The following is an 18,632-nucleotide window of genomic DNA, read 5'->3' on the forward strand; positions in this document are numbered from 1 at the left end:
ATATATATATATATATATATATATATATAAATATATATATATATATATATACACAAAAGGTAACTAAGATAAGGGAAGGATTTATTTGGCTCATAATTCAAGGTTAGTGTCCATCCTGTGGGGAAGTTAAGATGAGATTCAAGCAGAAAAATCACATGACATCCAGAGTCAAGAACAGAGAAATAAATGCATCAATGCTGTCTGCTAAGCCGTTTCTTCTCTTATCTAGGTTTGTTCTGCCTGATATAGGGAATGGTTCTACCTTCTATGGGCTAGGTTTTCCCAGATTGATAAATGATTGGAAAAGTCCTCCACAGACATGCCCACGGGTGATATAAATAATTCCTCAATTGATACAGGTGATTCTAGGCTGTGGTGAGCTGACATTTAAAAGTAACAGCAAGGCAATAGCCAGCATCACACTAAATGGAGAGAAACTGAAGGAATTCCACTACAACCAAGGACAAGACTAAGCTGCTCACTTTCTTCCTGTCTATTCAAAATAGTACTTGAAGTTCTAGCTATAGAGCAATAAGAAAACTAACAGAGATCAAGTGGATCAATTCGGAAAGAAAGAAGTCAAAGTATCACTATTTGTGATATGTATGAATGTAGATATGATAGTATACATAAGTGATACCAAAATTACTACCAGAGAACTCCTGCAGCTGATAAACACCTTCAGCAAAGTGGCTGGATACAAAATTAACTCAAAGAAATCAATAGCCCTCCTTTTGGACAAATGATATATTGGCCAAGCAAGAAAGAGGAGAAAAAAGCACCCTTTCAAATAGTCCCAAATACTATAAAATACCTTGGTGTAACTCTGACCAAGAAAGTGAAAGACCTATATGACAATAACTTCAACTCGCTAAAGAAAGAAATTACAGAAGATATCAGAAGATGGAAATATCTCCTATGATCATGAGTAGGTAGGATTGACATGGTGAAAAAGGCCATCTTACCAAAAGCAATCTACATATTCAATGCAACTCCCATCAAAATTCCAATATAATTCTTTAAAGACCTTGGCAGGGAAATTCTCAAACTTCATATGGAAAAAAACAAAATATTCATGACAGTAAAAACAATACTGAACAATAAACAATAAAAAATGGAGGTATCACCATCCCTGACCATGAGCTATACTACAAAGTAATACCGATAAAACTGCATGATATTGGCATAGGAACAGACAGGTTGATCAAGGCTGATCAAGTCCTAGAAATAAACACACACACACCGATGGGCACTTTATTTTTGGCAAACCTATTTAATGGGGAAAAAAGGCATCCTCAAGAAATGGTGCTAGTCTGTCAGTCTGCATGTAGAAAAATGCAAATAGATCCATATCTATTACCCTGCACAAAACCGAAGTCTAAGTAGGTCAAAGGTCTCAACATAAAACCGGATACATTAAATCTCATAGAAGAGAAAGTGGGGAAGAACCTGGAACGACTTGGTACAGTAGACAACTTCCTACGCAGAACACCAATGGCTCAGGCTCTAATATCAACAATTTTTAAATGGGACCTCATGAAATGAAAAGCTCTGTAAGGCAACGGACACTGTCAATAGAACAAAATGGCAGCCTACACCATAGTGAAAGGATCTTCACCACCCCTACATCTGACAGAGTGGTTTTATCCAAAATTTATGAAAAACTCAAGAAGTTATACAACAAAACCACAAATAATTCAATTTTAAAAACGGATACAGAGCTAAATAGAATCCTCAAGAGGGGAATCTTGAATGGCAAAGAAGCACTTAAATGTTTAAGTCCTTAGTCATCAGAGGAATGCATACCAAAATAACTCTGAGATTCCATCTTATACCAGTCAGAATGGCTAAGATCAAAATATTAAGTGATAGTACCCTCTGAGAGGCAAAGGGAGGGGGGAATGTGATGAAGACCTGTGGGAGAGGGGACCAGGAGGCAGACAATGTCTAGAATGTAGATAAATAGAATTATTAATTAAAAAAAAAACTACACAGTGAGTTCCAGGCTAGCCTGGGCTACCTGAAAACCCTATCTAAAATAATTCTGTCATAATATAGTCTGAATCAATCAACCCAGAATAACTTCTCACTATATAGTAAACCTGTACCTAAGCACTTACATTTTATTTGTGATAGATAATTTCTCAATATTTTCATTTTCTATTTATAATACTCAATTCTAACAATATAGAAAACACCCATAATCTTCATATATACTAGTTCCTTCATTGCTACACTCATTCCCTAAATTTTGGAAAGGGTATGTTAACCAGTTTAGGTAATTTCATCCAGCTAATGTAAATAGACATTCTGCTTGCACTATATTTTAGACAATTGAGAAAATGTATATAATAGAGATGTTGGCCCAGGACAGAAGCTAAACAACAGGCAGTGTTTCTGTGACATACAAACAACTTGATTATCTTTGAATTTAACAAAACAAAAAAAATTTAAGATCGATACAGCTGTGTACTGCTTATAAATTCGGATGGTGGTTAGGAAGAAAAAATAGTGAATAAGAAGCCTGTGATGGTGCCTGTTGACATTCTTGTTAAATCTCATGGTTACATGTGTCATTTCTCTTTGTGACAAATGTGTATTCACTATTAGTCAACTTTGTTTTGAATTTGATATTTCATTTGATTTCTTTAAAATTTTTAAGACAATTTTGCAGGTAGAAGAAAGAAGGGAGTTTTCTAGAAAATATACTAAATGCCAGCACTCATACTAAAAAATAAATGCATAGCTTCATTTGAAAAAAAAACATTAAGACAAAAATGCTACTCTATACATGTTTTGTTTTGTTTTGTTTTTTTTCATTAACATCTAGGTTGGGAAAAGTAAAAAAATCTCTCCTGTTGGTTGAAATATGAACAGACACTTGTATATACATTATATAAACTTCCAGAGGACCTGGATAATATATACCTAATGAAGTTAAAATATGTACTATTATTAAAAGTATGTGTTAAAAGATGAATCAGACAAATATACAGTATATTTGTAAATGGAAAAAAGAAGCATTTATAAATGAATATCCCTCAAAGTACTTGTAATTCTTAAAGTCTGAAAGTAAGTTTGTAATGGGTGATTAGCTAAATGTTACATATCAGATGCAGAAATATAACTTATTAAGCTAAAATATATTACAAATATGACATGCTTGGTAAGGATGGAGAACAAAACCACGCTGAGAAACACACTCTTGAGGCCTGAACCCAAGATGTTAACTTTGAGTATCTTTGGGAAATGTTTTGGTTTTGGTCCTTACATTTGCATTTTACTAAGATTAATTTCTAAGCTTCCTAAATAGGGGAGTATATAACAATTTTGAAATGAAGCTTCCAGGTAAATGAATTTGCTAATAAGTGAGGGAGAAAAAATATGATGGAAACATCACCTAAAATACCAGGGACAATAGAAGCTTATATTATCTGTGAGTATGCACACAGCATAATTCAATAGGCTACTCCAGTGACTATTTTCATGAGCATTTATGAATTTTACAAACCTCATACTGTACATCCCAAGAAGCCAACTTCAGCCAACATAGAGAGCAAAGTGTTCCTTTGGAAGATAAGCACTTTATACTTGCACCCATACTATATCACAAAACAGCATTATGAAAAGGCAGGATTCATTTACATTACTACTGTTGTTTAAAGCTTATTTATCTATGGTCAAGTAATAATCTCAGTGAAAAGTAGCCATAATCTCGAATTCTCTATAACCAGTATTGTAATTTAAATTGTTGCCATCCTCTAGATGTTATATAAAACTTAGTATAATCCAGGCTAAGACTGAAAACAAGATAATAACATGGAAGAACCATAATAATCTGATGTCATGAACAACAAATTATTTCTCTACTCTCACTCTGTTTATAGAGTTTTGCTAATAAGCACTTCCCACTTGAACCACAGAGGTAATGATTTCTTCTAGGTCAGTATTCTCCGGCACTGATTACATTCACTTAAAAAAGTAAAACCATAGCAAGTCCCTTCTCACCTGAAATTTTTTTTTTCCAAAACCCAATGTACAATCATTACACTCCATTTCTTAGGAAAGGGTCAATGGAACCTGTCAATTTTTGCCTTGAGTTCTGAAGTCAAGAACTGATACAACAGGATCTCCTACAGAGATAATTGTTCAAATAAACTTGTCCAAGAATATCCTGAATTGTGGCCCATACCTTCAAACGATTACTAATAGCATCCTTTTTCACTAACTAATATCCCAGGTTGGGTAGGTTACTATACGACCAGACTATTGCCCATAAACACAATTCATATCACAATAGCTCAATAATTTAGAGTAAATGCTTCAAGCTATCCACTTCTATCTTTGTGACTTTGTACACTGAAAAGTACACAGGTAAAAAATGCACAGGATAATAAGGTACTCAAATTTCACTAGAGGTGATCTGAGCCAGTAAGAACAGAAAATTGTCTCCAGGTAGACTACTGTCATATGTGTGGTCGAATCATAAGTCTTAAAGATTTAAGCTATACTTAGAAATTATTGATACTTGTAAGTTATGTCTCTCAAATGATCCAGACAATTTCATGAAATAAAGGTAAATTCAAATTTCATCTAAGCCTACTATTTCTATCTTGACTACTGGTGCAAACTATTCTCTTACTTGACTAGAATGCTTTGTCAAAGCAAAACAAAAGCAAAATGAAAAACAAAGCAAAACAAAATAAAACAGAAACCAAAAACCCAAACACCCTAATTACATCTTTACCAGTAATGGTGCTTGGTGCTTCTAATATATATGTGTGTGTGTGTGTGTGTGTGTGTGTGTGTGTGTGTGTGTACATATACACATATATTACAAATATAATATATATTTACTATATATATTTTATTTGTAAATCTAACAAAAGCAGGGAAAAGGGAAAAGAACTGTAAAAATAAGATTATATCAAAGAAGATTTTCCATGCATATTAAAATCATTTGGAGGGGATAGCGTGTTAGTCTGCAAGTAGTAATATCTCCTTATAAAGTTCTATCTAGCAAGCACTTTTAGATTAGCATAATGAGAAATGGTTTATCTAAATAACTGAAATAATGTGTCTAACTTATGATATACCTACACAAAATACAAAGTATAAAAGTTCTCTTATCTCACCCTATTCATTTTTGAAAGCTTTAGAGTATATCTACACACTGTTACATATACGTTTTTCCATAAAAACTTAGCACATTATGTAAATTTCATATAAAGTGAAATAGGATGGACAAATACTTACTTGCACATCTGTTCATATCTGGGGCTCGGTGTCCATAATAACCTGATGGGCAGGAATGCAGGCACTCTCCATACTGACGCATTCCTTCTCTTCGAAGGAAAAAGAACAACTTCTGTTGACATCGGCTGCACCCATTGTCCTTCGAACAAGACAAACAACCCTTGCAAATGGGATTTGATACATAACTAGCTGTAACAGAGAAACAGAAAACAAAAATATTTGAATATGAATATGATTTGGTCTATATACCATCATGCAAAGAAAGATGTTTCAGATTAAATACCCAAAAGGAGAACCTGCTACTGCCCAGTATCTACACCAATATAATTTCTGTTTTCTTAGTACTTATCTTTATTCCCACAGATACTTGTAGCTCTCACCCCTTATCAAAGACCATCCTTTTTGCAACAGCTCAAGACTATTACAGATATCCCCTGGTCAAATTATGAAGACTACATGACTGTGGAGTGAGAAATCCAAACTGATATATGTGCAAGGTAACCCCTACACATAAGGCTCAGGGAAAATCATGAAAGAGGGGGAAGAACTATTCTAAGAGGCAGAGACCAAAGATGCCTGCTGACATATCATATCTGCTAGATATGTCAGAGAAAATGCACTGATGAACTTTCAATAATATGGTTGCCTTAATAAGACCAGCAAAGTTATACCAGTTGACATACCAGTGCACACAAGAGATTGCACATGGTCCCACCCCTAGTAAGAGGTGTAGGTCAATGGCTGCTGAGAGGGGGAGAAAAAGCTGCCTCCAGGGGGAAAAAAAATCCCACATAGGTTTGCCAATTTCAAAAGATCAGCCCTACACACACACACACACACACACACACACACACACACACACGTGTTCTACTTAGTGCTATGAACAACAATTGTGGAAGTTTTTCTTAGAATTCCCTGCATTTCAGGAACTGGACGCATTTTCGTGTGTGTGTGTGTGTGTGTGTGTGTGTGTGTGTGTGTGAACAAAGCTAATGGGCCCTATAGGTAATATACACATGGGTGCATCTACATGTGTGAATATATGTGAAACAATAATAATTAAAGAAAATATCATGAACTTGGGAAAACAGACTCCTTTACAGTTAGAGTGTAGAGAGGGAAGGAAAAAGTGATTTAGATGCAGTGGTCATATATGAAGTTCTCAAAAAATATATTTAAAAAAACAAGTTCCTGCTTTACTCACATAGAAATATAAGCATATATCCTCACCCTGGAGAAGGAAACATTTAAGCTTTACTAGCATGAGAAAAATAAAATATTTTCATCTTCACAGCTTAAAAATACACATTTAAATTTAAGATGAAAACAAAACTTGAAGGGAATCCAAAACTAAACTTTCAAAGTTTCTTCATTATTGATTAGAAACACCAATAAATTGAATTTTAAGTAAACAGCAGAGAACATATTCAGAGATAGGCATAGCCCATGGTTGAGGGATGGAGCCACCTGCACATCTCAAAAAATATTAATCTAGAATTGCTCCTGTCTAAAGGAAATACAGGGACAAAGAGAGGAGCAGAGACTGAAGGAAAGGCCATCCAGAGGCTGCCTCACCTAGGGATCCATCCCATTGCAGACACCAAACTCAGACACTGTTGCTGATGCCAAGAAGTGCTTGCTGACAGGAGCCTGGTATAGCCAGACAAGAACCTCTATCTACCAGAGCCTTCCCAATACATATGCGAATGCTCACATACAACCATCAGACTGAGCATGGGGACCCCAATGGATGGGTAAGGGGAAGGACTGAAGGAGCTGAATGGGTTTACAATCCCATAGGAAGAATTTTTTTACTATAAAAGGACATCCTTTTGCTGAACATATAACCTTTACTGCAGTACTAGGAAGTGCATGTCCATATGAACAGATACACAATACAGTACACTGTGCTCAGAGTACCATTCCTTTAGTTAGTATGACTCATATTCTAGAACATTGATAACTGTGGTTGATCTATATACGTTTTTAACATTATAAGATTCCTTCCTATCTCCTGGACTCTCAGAGCTCTGTCCCATGGACATTCTCTTTCTTACAAAACTATGTATTCCAAATAATTTTCAAGTTATTGACTTAATTCTGTAAATCTGGAATTGTAAGAAGTAGGCACAGATTGGCTAGAAATAATAGGTCATCATTTTAGCTATAAGTAATGCTACTGGGTAAAAGGTTTTCCGGGTGTTCCTCTACATTCATGTGGATACATACAATATATGATTAATAAGTTTTCATAAATGTGATAATATAGCATACGATAGAGCACGTTTTTTCCTCTAAGCATGCCAAAGCAACTCTCCAGATCAATGTCTGTAATCTGATTTCCTGGAAGCAGCTTTACCTGCTGCCTCTACTTAACCCAAACTGAAGACCACAATCATTTCTGTCCTTCAACTTAAAACCTCCTTTTGTAATTTTTGAAATCTGATAGATTTAAACAATTAACAGAACTATGGAATCCTTCTCTCAGTCCAGATCTTACATGTCTTTATAACCCCCAACCACACACACACATCACACACACACACACACACACACACACACACACACCACACACACACACACACACACACACCACACACACACAAGCCAGCTCTCTCATTTTGAGAGTTGTCCATGAAGAGAGTCCACCTAAAGCCCCCTGCCCTGTGGATTGCAATTTAGAACTCTTGTCTGAACAACTAGGAGACTGGAGCAAGAACAGGAGTTGCTGGCAGATGTTGCATCCAGAGTCCAGCATAGATCCATCTGCACCCATTGCTGGCTGTCCTCTGCTCTTGGAGTTAATTACAGATTTGTAAAAGGTTATTCAGATCGCAAAGCTAGCTTTGAAGAGAGAGGAGAATTTGTAAGGTTTATACTCATGGAAGAATGTTGAAGGGGGGGTTTCTATTCCACAGTGATCACAAACTCAAGGGAAGCTATACTTGCTTTGCGTTCAAAGATCAAACCAAGAGCACTTTATCATCATAAATCATACTCCATAGAAAGAAGTACAGAGAAAAGGGAATTACAGAACCAAGGGAATCAACACAAATTAAAGGCTTTTTTGTTTTGCATTTATGTATCAAAAGACTACTTTAATCTTGACCACAACAATTTCAGAGTCAACAAATTTTGCCCTACACTTATTTTTTAAAAGGTATTCTTAAAACTGTTACAAAACATTGCTTTGGTTACTTGAACCTTGACAGACTTAAGCAATAAAAGTGAATTAGGGAATGAATGCCATAGTCTCTATCTTCCCATCTGTATAACCTGACCCATGAAGGATGCTTGTAAAGCAGGAGTGATGTGCCACACCCAAACCTAAGTGATCTCATAAGAACAAGAGCAAAATGAGGTTTGCCAGTTGAACCTCTTGCCCCAATCCTCCAGCAGACTTTTCAGTTTAACTGACCTTCATTCCACGCCAATTATCTCCGCAGACTTCTCTGTATTGTAAATCAATACTCCAAGAGTAGTTCAACCAGAATATTTCCATCTATTATGTATGGTAACTACCCTAACTCTGTATCCAAACACAGGCAAAACAGAAACTTAGACATGACTATTCTATCAAAGTCATAAGTCAAATGATTCTGCCTATTTCTGTGAGATTTAATTCAAGTGTGCAGGTGAATAAACAGTTCTTAATTCTCAGCTTTGATGACCATGTTTATTTGTTTTTTTCCTGTAAGCTTCAACTTCTCCAACCTCAAAGCCTGCTGAGACCCAGAGCCTAGTACTTCCAACCAAAACATGCTCCCAAGTCTAGACCCACCCAAGACTAGAAAGAAGAAATTCCTCACATGAAACATGGAGACCACTGAAAAGGGCAATGGTGATTCTGCATGAGGTCAGCCATCTCCCGGATAGGTTTGAATCAAGGAGCAAAACCACATTACAAGTATTTGTGTCATGAAAAAAGGCAGCATCCTTAGAACTTGATCATAATTCTGTCTATTCAAGTGTGTTCCTTTGAAATTGCAAACCAAGTCTGGCCCTTTTTGTTTTTTAAATTAATCTGGATGTTTTTAAAGTTTGATTGTGTGTTAAATGTATCTAGCTATACGTGTTTTTATCTCATATGTTGACCAGCCTTCTGTTTCCAATGTTCCTGACACTTTAAAATTGCTCCCCTGTTTCTGGAGCTAGCCCCTACCAAAGAAGACAAGAACTAAGTTCTTCTAGGTATAGGCAACTATTTTTTAAAAAGGGATGGATGTCTATTTCTGAAAATAGAGGGACTCAACAATAGGCTGTTGGCCCCTTAACATCACTCCTCATTTGCTCATTAAATACTATTATATTGTGAATTACACAGATTTTTAAACTAAAATGTCAGTGTCACTTCATTATTGGAGCTAAGCATAAAATTTCTAATGTGCATACTCATCCAAAAGTCCAAAGTGTATAGTAAAAATCAGTAAATTTGTGGCACCAACAATTTGAATGGGGTCCAATATGACTTAACGTGTGCCCAGATGCTTTCCATAAGGCGCTGACAACATTGCTATGAAAATCCAGCAATTCGGTACATCAACACACTCAATGAAGCAACCAAGGCCATCAATTAGTGAGTCAAAAAACTTTTGCTAAAAATCCTTAACTCCTATCTGGATACTTTCCTGGTTTGCATGAAATTAATAGTTCCATAAAATATCACCATAAATCATGGAATGCAGTTAATATGAAAACAAATTTTATACACTGTATGTTCACAAGTCATCATAGCCAAGATTGAAACTTATTGGAAATTTGAAATGTTATCAAAATTTAGATATACACTACTAAATGTCATCCATTATAGCTTTAGAAAAGAAAGTAAGCATGAATTTAATATAGAAAATTCGAACATAATAACCAAGGGTAAATTTTATGCAAAAAAAGTTCTAAGGTTTTTGAACGTCTAGAGTTAAATGATACTCTCAGGATTTTTTGTTCATTTCTCATCACAAGTCCTTCTTTTCCAAATAAGACTTACACAAGATAGGGAACAAGTGCTGCATGGGGAACAAGTACTGTATAAACCCTCATCTCTAATCCAGCATCTATCACCAACTGATTACTAGTCAAGGGAAAATTTAGTTTCTCCCACTTAGGCTTACTGGGTATACAGACCACATGGGCAGGCCACATGCTCAGCAGTAGACGGTCAACACAAAATGAACTCAGTGGGTTTTTTTAACCTTACAAGTCTTCTGATTATATATTATAGCTTCTGTTTTTGTGTATTTATGGGATTCCTGTATGTGCAGATATGTGTGACTTTGCATCTATGTGTTTTTTGTGGTTTTCTTTGGTTTGTTTGCTTTGTCCTGTTATGATTTGTTTTATTTTATTGTTATTCTTTAGATTTCCACTTGTTTTCTAATAAGAGAGAATGAGAAATGTGTTGAGTGTTGGGCAGTTGCAGGTAGAGAATATCTGGGAGAAGTTTCAGGGAGGGAACACTATACCCAGTAAAAACTATATGAAAAAAATCCATTTTTAATAAAATGAATAAAGGAAAAACAAACAAAGTGAAATAAAATAAGGTTTGGTGAGCTGTGACTTCATACTCAAGCAGTACCTTTGAGAATTATCCATTGCTGAGCTAGAAATGTTATTTAATAATTCTATTTTATACATGTGAATTGTATCAGTAATAAAAATTTGGATATCTGCTTATATCTAAAAGTATTCACTAGAAAAAGAATATTTCTAAAATGCATACACTCCCAAAATATAGAACTCATTTACAGAAATGAATGTTTTCTTTTTCTAATTTTTTTGTTTTGATTTTGGAAGCATCATGCTCTGGAGCTCAAAATGAACACCTGACTTGAACTGCTAAGAACTGAGTCACAGGCATTTTGGTTAAAGTCATTCCAGTAGTGTCCTGGGAACCTCTTGCTTCCCTGGTACCTGGGACCCCCCGTGAAGGGGAGATAGAACCTATGGAGACTACATCAAGTAGATAGGCAGGACACCCAGTCAAGGGATGGAGCCACCCACCCATCCACCCATATCAAGTTTTCAACCCAGAAAATGTTCCTCTCAAGAAAAAACAAAAACAAAAACAAAGACTGAAGGAAGGGCTATCATGGACTGCCCCACCTGGGGATCCATTCTGTCTGCTAACACCAAACCCTCACACTTGTGCTGATGACCAGAGGTGTGGGTGTGCCTTGGGAAGTTCTGTCAGCAACTGACCAATGAAGATGTGGATGCTCAGACCCGACCATCAAACTGAGCTCCGGGACCCTGGTGGAGGAGCTGGCGGAAGGACTGGAAAAACAGAGAGGGATTGAAAACCCATAGGAAGAACAATGTCAACTGGCTGGACCAACCAGTGGTACCAGGGGCTAGACCACCAACCAAGGAGTGTACAGGGAGGGATCCATGCCTCCAGATATGTGTTACAGAGGATGGACTTGTCTGACGTCAATGGGAGGGGAGGGCCTTGGTCCTATGGAGGTTTGATGCCCTAGCATAGGGGGATGCTGGAGCTGTGGGGAGGGAGAAAATGGAGGGGAGCAGGGAAGTGGGGAAATAGCAGATGTGGGAGGGGTTTGTGGAGGGGTAACCGGGAAGTAGGATATCACTGGAAATATAAATGAATAGAATGATTAATAAAAAATAAAAATAAATAAATAAAAAGAACTAAGTCATAAGAAAGTGCTGCCACACCCTGGTCTGAAATCAATACTCTGAATTGAAGGTCTTTAACTGTAACATTTTGCTTCTAGCAAAACATGTCACAGTAGAAAAATTTAACATTAGAAGAATGTAGAATTTAAATTATGAAGAGATTTAAGAGTCACAAATCTATTTAAACACATGAAGTGCTAATATCGTCCCAAACGTAAGTACTACCATTATAAATCCCTAATTACTCTCCAGAGCCAGCACTACTTCAGCCATAAGCTTCATAAACTGGTACTATGGGAAAACATTTACAGCCATGATTAATTACAGCCACAGGATGGTTCACTGCCTGGGATTTTGTTTTAAATACAGTTCAAGGAAAAAAGACAATCTGCAGGAAGCATATGCCACTAATGCTTAGTACAAGTCAGCTAAGATATCCCAAGCTCAGAACACTTAGTATCTGTGGGTCCACAAAAGACAGAGGGGCAGAATGGAGATGCTGCCTTACATGGCCTTGCTTATGAGCAGAGCAGACCTGTCCAGTATGTGATAAACACATTCTCTTTCTAACACAACAACTAACAGACTTCATTAATATTCAAGACAAGCTGCAAGACTGGAAGAGATGGAATGACTATACCAATGGTTGTTAAAGCAAAAGTAACTTTGGTAAACTCATTCCACCTTAAGAAAATGCGACATCCCTTCAGTACGTATTTCACCAAAAACTGAAACAAAGGAGAGCTGCATGCATTGTTTTCAGGAGCCACAGAAACTTGAAGGAGCATCCAAAATGCACATAGTTCACAATGCAAAGCACAAAGTATACACATATACAACACAATGATTAGCTTTAATTGTCCACTTGACATAATTTAAAATACTGGGAAGATACATTCAATGTGGCATTGTCTCCACTGGGCATTTCCATTTAAGAGTGTCTTATTTAACATATATGTTGGATAAAGACCCTGCTCACTGTGGGCAGCAAGCACCATTCCCTAGACAGGTATGAACTATAAAAGAGTAAAAAATTTAGCTGAGCACAAACAACATACATGCAAGCAAGTGAACATACATGGATTCATTATTCTCTGCTCTTGGCTGTGGATGTGTTTCTGCCTCAACTTCTGCATAATGATGGATTGGGCCCTAGAACTATAAGCTTAAATAACCCTTTTTCTCTTTTCTCTCCTAAGCTGCCTTTTGTTGGGATATTTTATTACAGCAATAGAAATGAAATTGAAAAAGGCAGGCAGGCAGATAGGTGGGAGAGAGGGTAGGGATGGAGGAGATGGAGGAGATGGAGGAGATGGAGGGAAGAGAGGGAGAGAGGGAGAGAGGGAGAGGGGCAGAGGGGGAGAGAGGGGGGGAGAGAGGGAGAGAGGGAGAGAGAGGGAGAGGAACATGAAAGCTAGCAGGAGAGCTGTGGAAGGAAAGAGACCTGCAGGAGAAGGAGGTTGCCAAAGAGATGGAATGGAAGTAGATGACCTCAATGGGAATACATGATACACTTGAAAGGAAATGTCTGTATGAAGCACAACATTATGTATAACCAATACAAGGTAATAAAAATAAAGAAATACACTTCAGAGACATATTTTCTAGTAAGTTAAAATCAAGATTCAAGTTAGAAAATACAGGAAATAATAGTTATCCATAGAGCACAATAAAACCTCTCGACTCAAGTCTTAAAGTAACCACAAATGTTGAAGGGTTTTTTTTTTCTATAACTAACATTCAGTTTGTGAGTCCAAGTCTTAACACATTTTACTACTCTTTGTAACCTGACAACCTGTAGGACACAAAAGCTTATTGCATATCCCTACACCAGACGATAATTCTGATATGTAGTGAAAAATGTGCCATGAATGATGGAAAGACACTTATTCCAAAACTAAACTACTAACACATAGGGGGAGGGGAAGGGGAAGGGGAAGGGAGAGGGGAGGGGGAGGGGAGGAGAGGAGAGGGAAGAGAGGAAGGAGAAGAGGAAAACAACAAGCTGCCATCAACATAAGGTCTTCAGCTGCAAGTACCCATAGCATTTAATTATTAAGTAAAGAAACATAATAGCTGAGTTGGTACTGCTCTTTTTTTCCAACAAAAAACGGTTTAGAAAATGGCCCTTCTTTTCCAAACAAAGCAAGAATCCTATCATATGCTCGATAAAACAAGCCACCTGCTGGGATCCACAGGAACATAATTTACTCCATGAATCTGTTCTAATGCCAAAAGAAAATCTTAAAGTTAGAATGCGTGAGACCCTCTAAGCCATGGTTAGAAACTGCTGTGCTATACAAATTACTCATGCTTAAACTTGGCTTAGGCTTTAACAACATACTTAAAAGACCCATGACAAAATATAGGCACAATGCTGTGCTCATGGTAACCCCACCACAAGCAGATCTAAATATATACATTCATGAAGATTGTGAAACCACCACTTTCACATGGTTCTGTGTTTATACAAGGAGATAATCTATTTACTTAAATAGAAAATAAATGCTCACAAACCCAATTTTGTGTTCCATAAAACATTTAAATACTTCTTACTTTAACACTATGTGAAAAGAGTTTTGCATTCTTACTAAATAAGTACTGAAACATATGTGTCAGTGTCTGGTCCATATAACTGCCACTATGCAAAAGCTTCCTCTCTACCTACCGAGATTAAACTAATTTAAAAGGAAGGAAGGGATGTTATACTCTATTCAACAACAACTCTGCATAGACCACCTACTCTCTAGAAAACAACATAGTTGTTAACTCCTGATTACATCATCTTAACTTTTAGAGCAATAAATGGAAAAACAAACTGATTGGCCTACTTCATGTCAAATATAAAACCCAGAGAAAGAAATCAACTATGGAGTCCCTGTGAGGTAGAGGAAGAAACTTCCACAGTGCTCCAACACTGAGTTTCTGAAGTAAGAATGAACACAACCTTGTTAGCTCTATTTTACTTGAAGACAATAAAATTGTTTAACTTTATGGAAAAACACTAATACTTAAGGTTAGCAAAGATTATCCTGCAATAGTAATTATAGTTATGATTTTCACTTTTATACAGTAGTGTGTCCCTGTGCATACCCAATGTGGGCCATCATTTGCACCACAAATGTGCACCTGTGCACACAAGCATCAAACTATTTCACTATAATAGCTCCTGATTTACAAAGATTTTGTTCTTAATTTTCAAACCAATGTCCTATATTGCCTATTTATGAAAGCATTTTAATATGCTTTAGTTGGTGGATAGGCTAACTTCAAATTAATCCATAACTGATGCCCCAAATGAAATTTATTCTAAGATGATTCTGTAAATTCAGATGAAGAAAAAGAAGGATATCAAACAGAACAGACACACAAATGTAAAGAGTTTACACTGGAAAACATGCTACATGACAGAAAAGCAACACGTCTTGTATTTCTTGAGAACATACGAATCATTCAGAATCTTCAGGCATACGAATGAATAAACAAACTAAGAACACTTTCTGAGGTCACACAGCTTAAATATGGCCCTCACCTTGTACTTCAAAAGAAGCCATGTTTTATGTTTCCCTACTAAGCAAAATATATACAGCATCTAGAAAGAAAAGGCATTAAAACCATGAAAGTCGTTAATACACCTCCAACCAACACTTCCAAATAAAATTGCTGTTACATCAAAGAGGATACTGAGGGAAACTGAGTTACAGGTTTCTTCTGGCAGAAGTTAAAGAGAAATCTCCAAAACTATAAATGAACAGTCTTTAACTGTTTGGTCAGATAGCAAAAGGCCAGCACTTTTTAAGCAGGGAGCTCTACTTGACAAGTTCAAAGAAAACAAAAATCACCCTCAAACCATGCAATTTCCTGCAAATGAGCCACTCTCTTCACTGTCTTTGAAGACAGAGCCCATTCTGGCTAAAGGGCCTTTGAAGTCACTCAGAAAGCATACCTATGTAATTAAAACGCCTTAGAACCCCATTCAAATGACCCAAACTGGACTTTAAGGATGCACCAAAGAGAAAAGTGTGGACAGATTTGGGAATAAGTTACTAACTAACCTGATTCTATTCCCTCACTTGAACATTAGAAGTAAAGCATACATATATGTATGCATATACATTAATTGAAAACTGTTAATAGTATTTGATGACTCTCAAAAAGGATTCTTATACATAAATTTGAATAGGCATATGAAATAATACAAACACACAGACAGCAAAATGTATATTCAAATATTTATACATGTAATTTATACATGAATATTTTCAAACATTAGGTCTTTACCTCAAGTTTTCAGAATTCAATAAATATTTTCAAAAATATTTGTCTTTCAAACCTAGTTGATTATCATTTTGTAACCTACTGTATCAATTATTCTAATATTATCCTTTATAGTCATTGATACCTTTTTTTCTAATTAGAATCTTACCCTATGTCACACATTGCATCGGGTTTTCCTGTCTCTTTAAATTTCTAATCTGAAACAGCCCTTTCATGAGTATCATACTTTTTTCTTTTTATTACATTTTTATTATTTAAAACATTTTTTAAATTTAAATTTATTTTGATATTTCTCCCCTCCATCAAATTCTTCTAGATCTTATTCCCCTCCCTACCAATACAACAACAAAACCAAGAAAACAAAACAATACCCCCCAAAAGAAAGAAAAAAAACAAAAATAAAACAACAAAAACAAAAACAAAAAAAACCCACCAAACTCTAATCAAATAAAAGCACGCCACACACACACACACACACACACACACACACACACACGCCCTTCGGAGTCCATCTTAGGTTGGTCAACTACTCCTGAGCATGAGCCCCACCCTGGAGTGACTGCTATATTCAGTCTAATTCTACTGGAGAAAACAGAGTTATGAACCATGACTGCAAAGCTCAGGAAGGCAGTTTTGTTCTTACAGCTAAACCTTCCAAACTAGAGAAGGACTTAGAATATTTACAAAATAAGAAGCATAAGGGGAGAAATTAATGAAGTCCTAAAGAATTCAGCATAGTTGGTACAAAGCTCACTAAAAAAGTCAAACATTTAAATAAACAATGTAAAAAGATATACTCTGGAGAAAAAAAATAGTAGAACAATCCTAAAACAAATGCAGACCAAAGGGCAAGTTTCCTAAGGCATTAAACCTACCTAGTAGAATGTAAACTACTTGGAAAAAGACAAAAATATTGTAGTTTGTTAATTTTCTAAAAATAAATATCTTCAAAGGGCAATGGAAATGAAAAATCAGAGAGCTTCCCAGAGTGAGGATATAGTTATTCTTCTATAGCCATAATATTATTGGTAAACCTCAAATATGTAACAAGGATGAAATGCTAAACCTCTTGTCTCTTTCAGAGATACTCAGTTATCTCTGAAATGCCATGTTCCACCTATCCAGAAACTAATTAGGGAGTATGTGGTTGCCATGAATTGTTTATTTTTATTTAATTCAAAATAAACCATTCATTATTCACTGTCTTATTGACATTTTTATAGCCTAAGCCAGTTGTATTATAGAATGCCTTAAAATCTGACAGTGATACAGCAATTACTAGTACATGATCAATAACCAAATATATCTTACTAACGTTAATACCAATGCAAGAAGGTGTATGCCTGTGTGTGTGTGTGTGTGTGTGCGTGTGTGTGTGTGTGTATGTGTGTGTGTGTCTGAAGTTACCCAAAAGATTATCTAATAATTCTAATGAACTATGCTGCCTTCACAATTAAGTGATTTGACCAAACCCACATCAACTAAGTAATCAAATTTAGCATCACCAAAAAATGGAACAAAATGCATTGTGCACTCCCCTCCAAGTACATTTTGATTAGGTGTCTGCCTCTAAACAGATGTTTTGTCAACAGACACTTGCAAGTATTTTGTCATACAATCTCCAACTGCATCTTCCGGGATGAAGAATTTGGCATCATGGAAACCATTTTCTTACCCTTTATTCTTTTCATTCTCACTAACAATGCCCTGCCAATAACAGATTTCCAAAAGGGGTGCAGCAAATGGGGAAAAGCAAAAGTCATTAAACACTGATTATAAGATTGGTTTTTGTTCAATACAAGACTGAATCCTTACACTGATCCACAGAGACAAGTGTGTATGCAAACGCGCACACACACACTGCTTTCTGGGGGAATTGGTTCATTATCATGTTGCACACACGGTTGAGCTATTACAAAGTCTCATTTTTGTTTTACTTGCACCATATATAAATATGTTCAATAAAAAAACTTCTCAATTTCTTGCTTATTCTCAAAAAAGGAATGTGACATGCCAACATTCCTGCTTGAGTTATCACCTAGAGCAGAGTAACCGTGACTTGTATTCAAATTCGTGTATTTAACACAGAGTCCATCTCTGTATGTTATGCTTGTAGCAAACCTCACTCTCAGAGGAGGCAGCTGTCTGGCCTCTGGGAAGCACCATCTACATTTGGGCAACACAGCAAAGTTCACGCTGTCTTCGACAACCTTGCACCAACATCTGATTCAGTCACTCACAAGAATCCTTGAGTCATCTTATAAACCACTGCAAATGTCCTCAGTGTAAATTAATTGTTAATCCATAACATGATGGTTTTTTAACTGGAACTTAGTAGAACCAGCATAAAAAGAACAGATGTTATCATATAAATAGTATTAATAAAAACCAAATTAGATTCACATATGAAACTATTATAAACACATGTAAATGTTTCTTAATTTTATAACCATGTCAAACAAATA

At 36.2% G+C, this 18,632-nt stretch overlaps 1 protein-coding gene across 5 annotated transcripts in view; it reads right to left on the reverse strand.

Moving 5' to 3' along the window:
- The window catches only part of Rspo2 (R-spondin 2), a 140,827-nt gene that overhangs the window by 65,091 nt on the left and 57,104 nt on the right, over nt 1–18,632 (reverse strand). For all 5 annotated transcript variants that reach the window (XM_021217019.2, XM_029547742.1, XM_029547741.1 and 2 more), the window contains one exon: nt 5,257–5,445. In XM_021217019.2, the coding sequence (XP_021072678.1) occupies nt 5,257–5,445 (189 nt within the window). The remainder of the gene's footprint in view (nt 1–5,256; nt 5,446–18,632) is intronic.

This window comes from Mus pahari, chromosome 17 (assembly GCF_900095145.1).
Source record: "Mus pahari chromosome 17, PAHARI_EIJ_v1.1, whole genome shotgun sequence".
Taxonomy (NCBI): domain Eukaryota; kingdom Metazoa; phylum Chordata; class Mammalia; order Rodentia; family Muridae; genus Mus; species Mus pahari.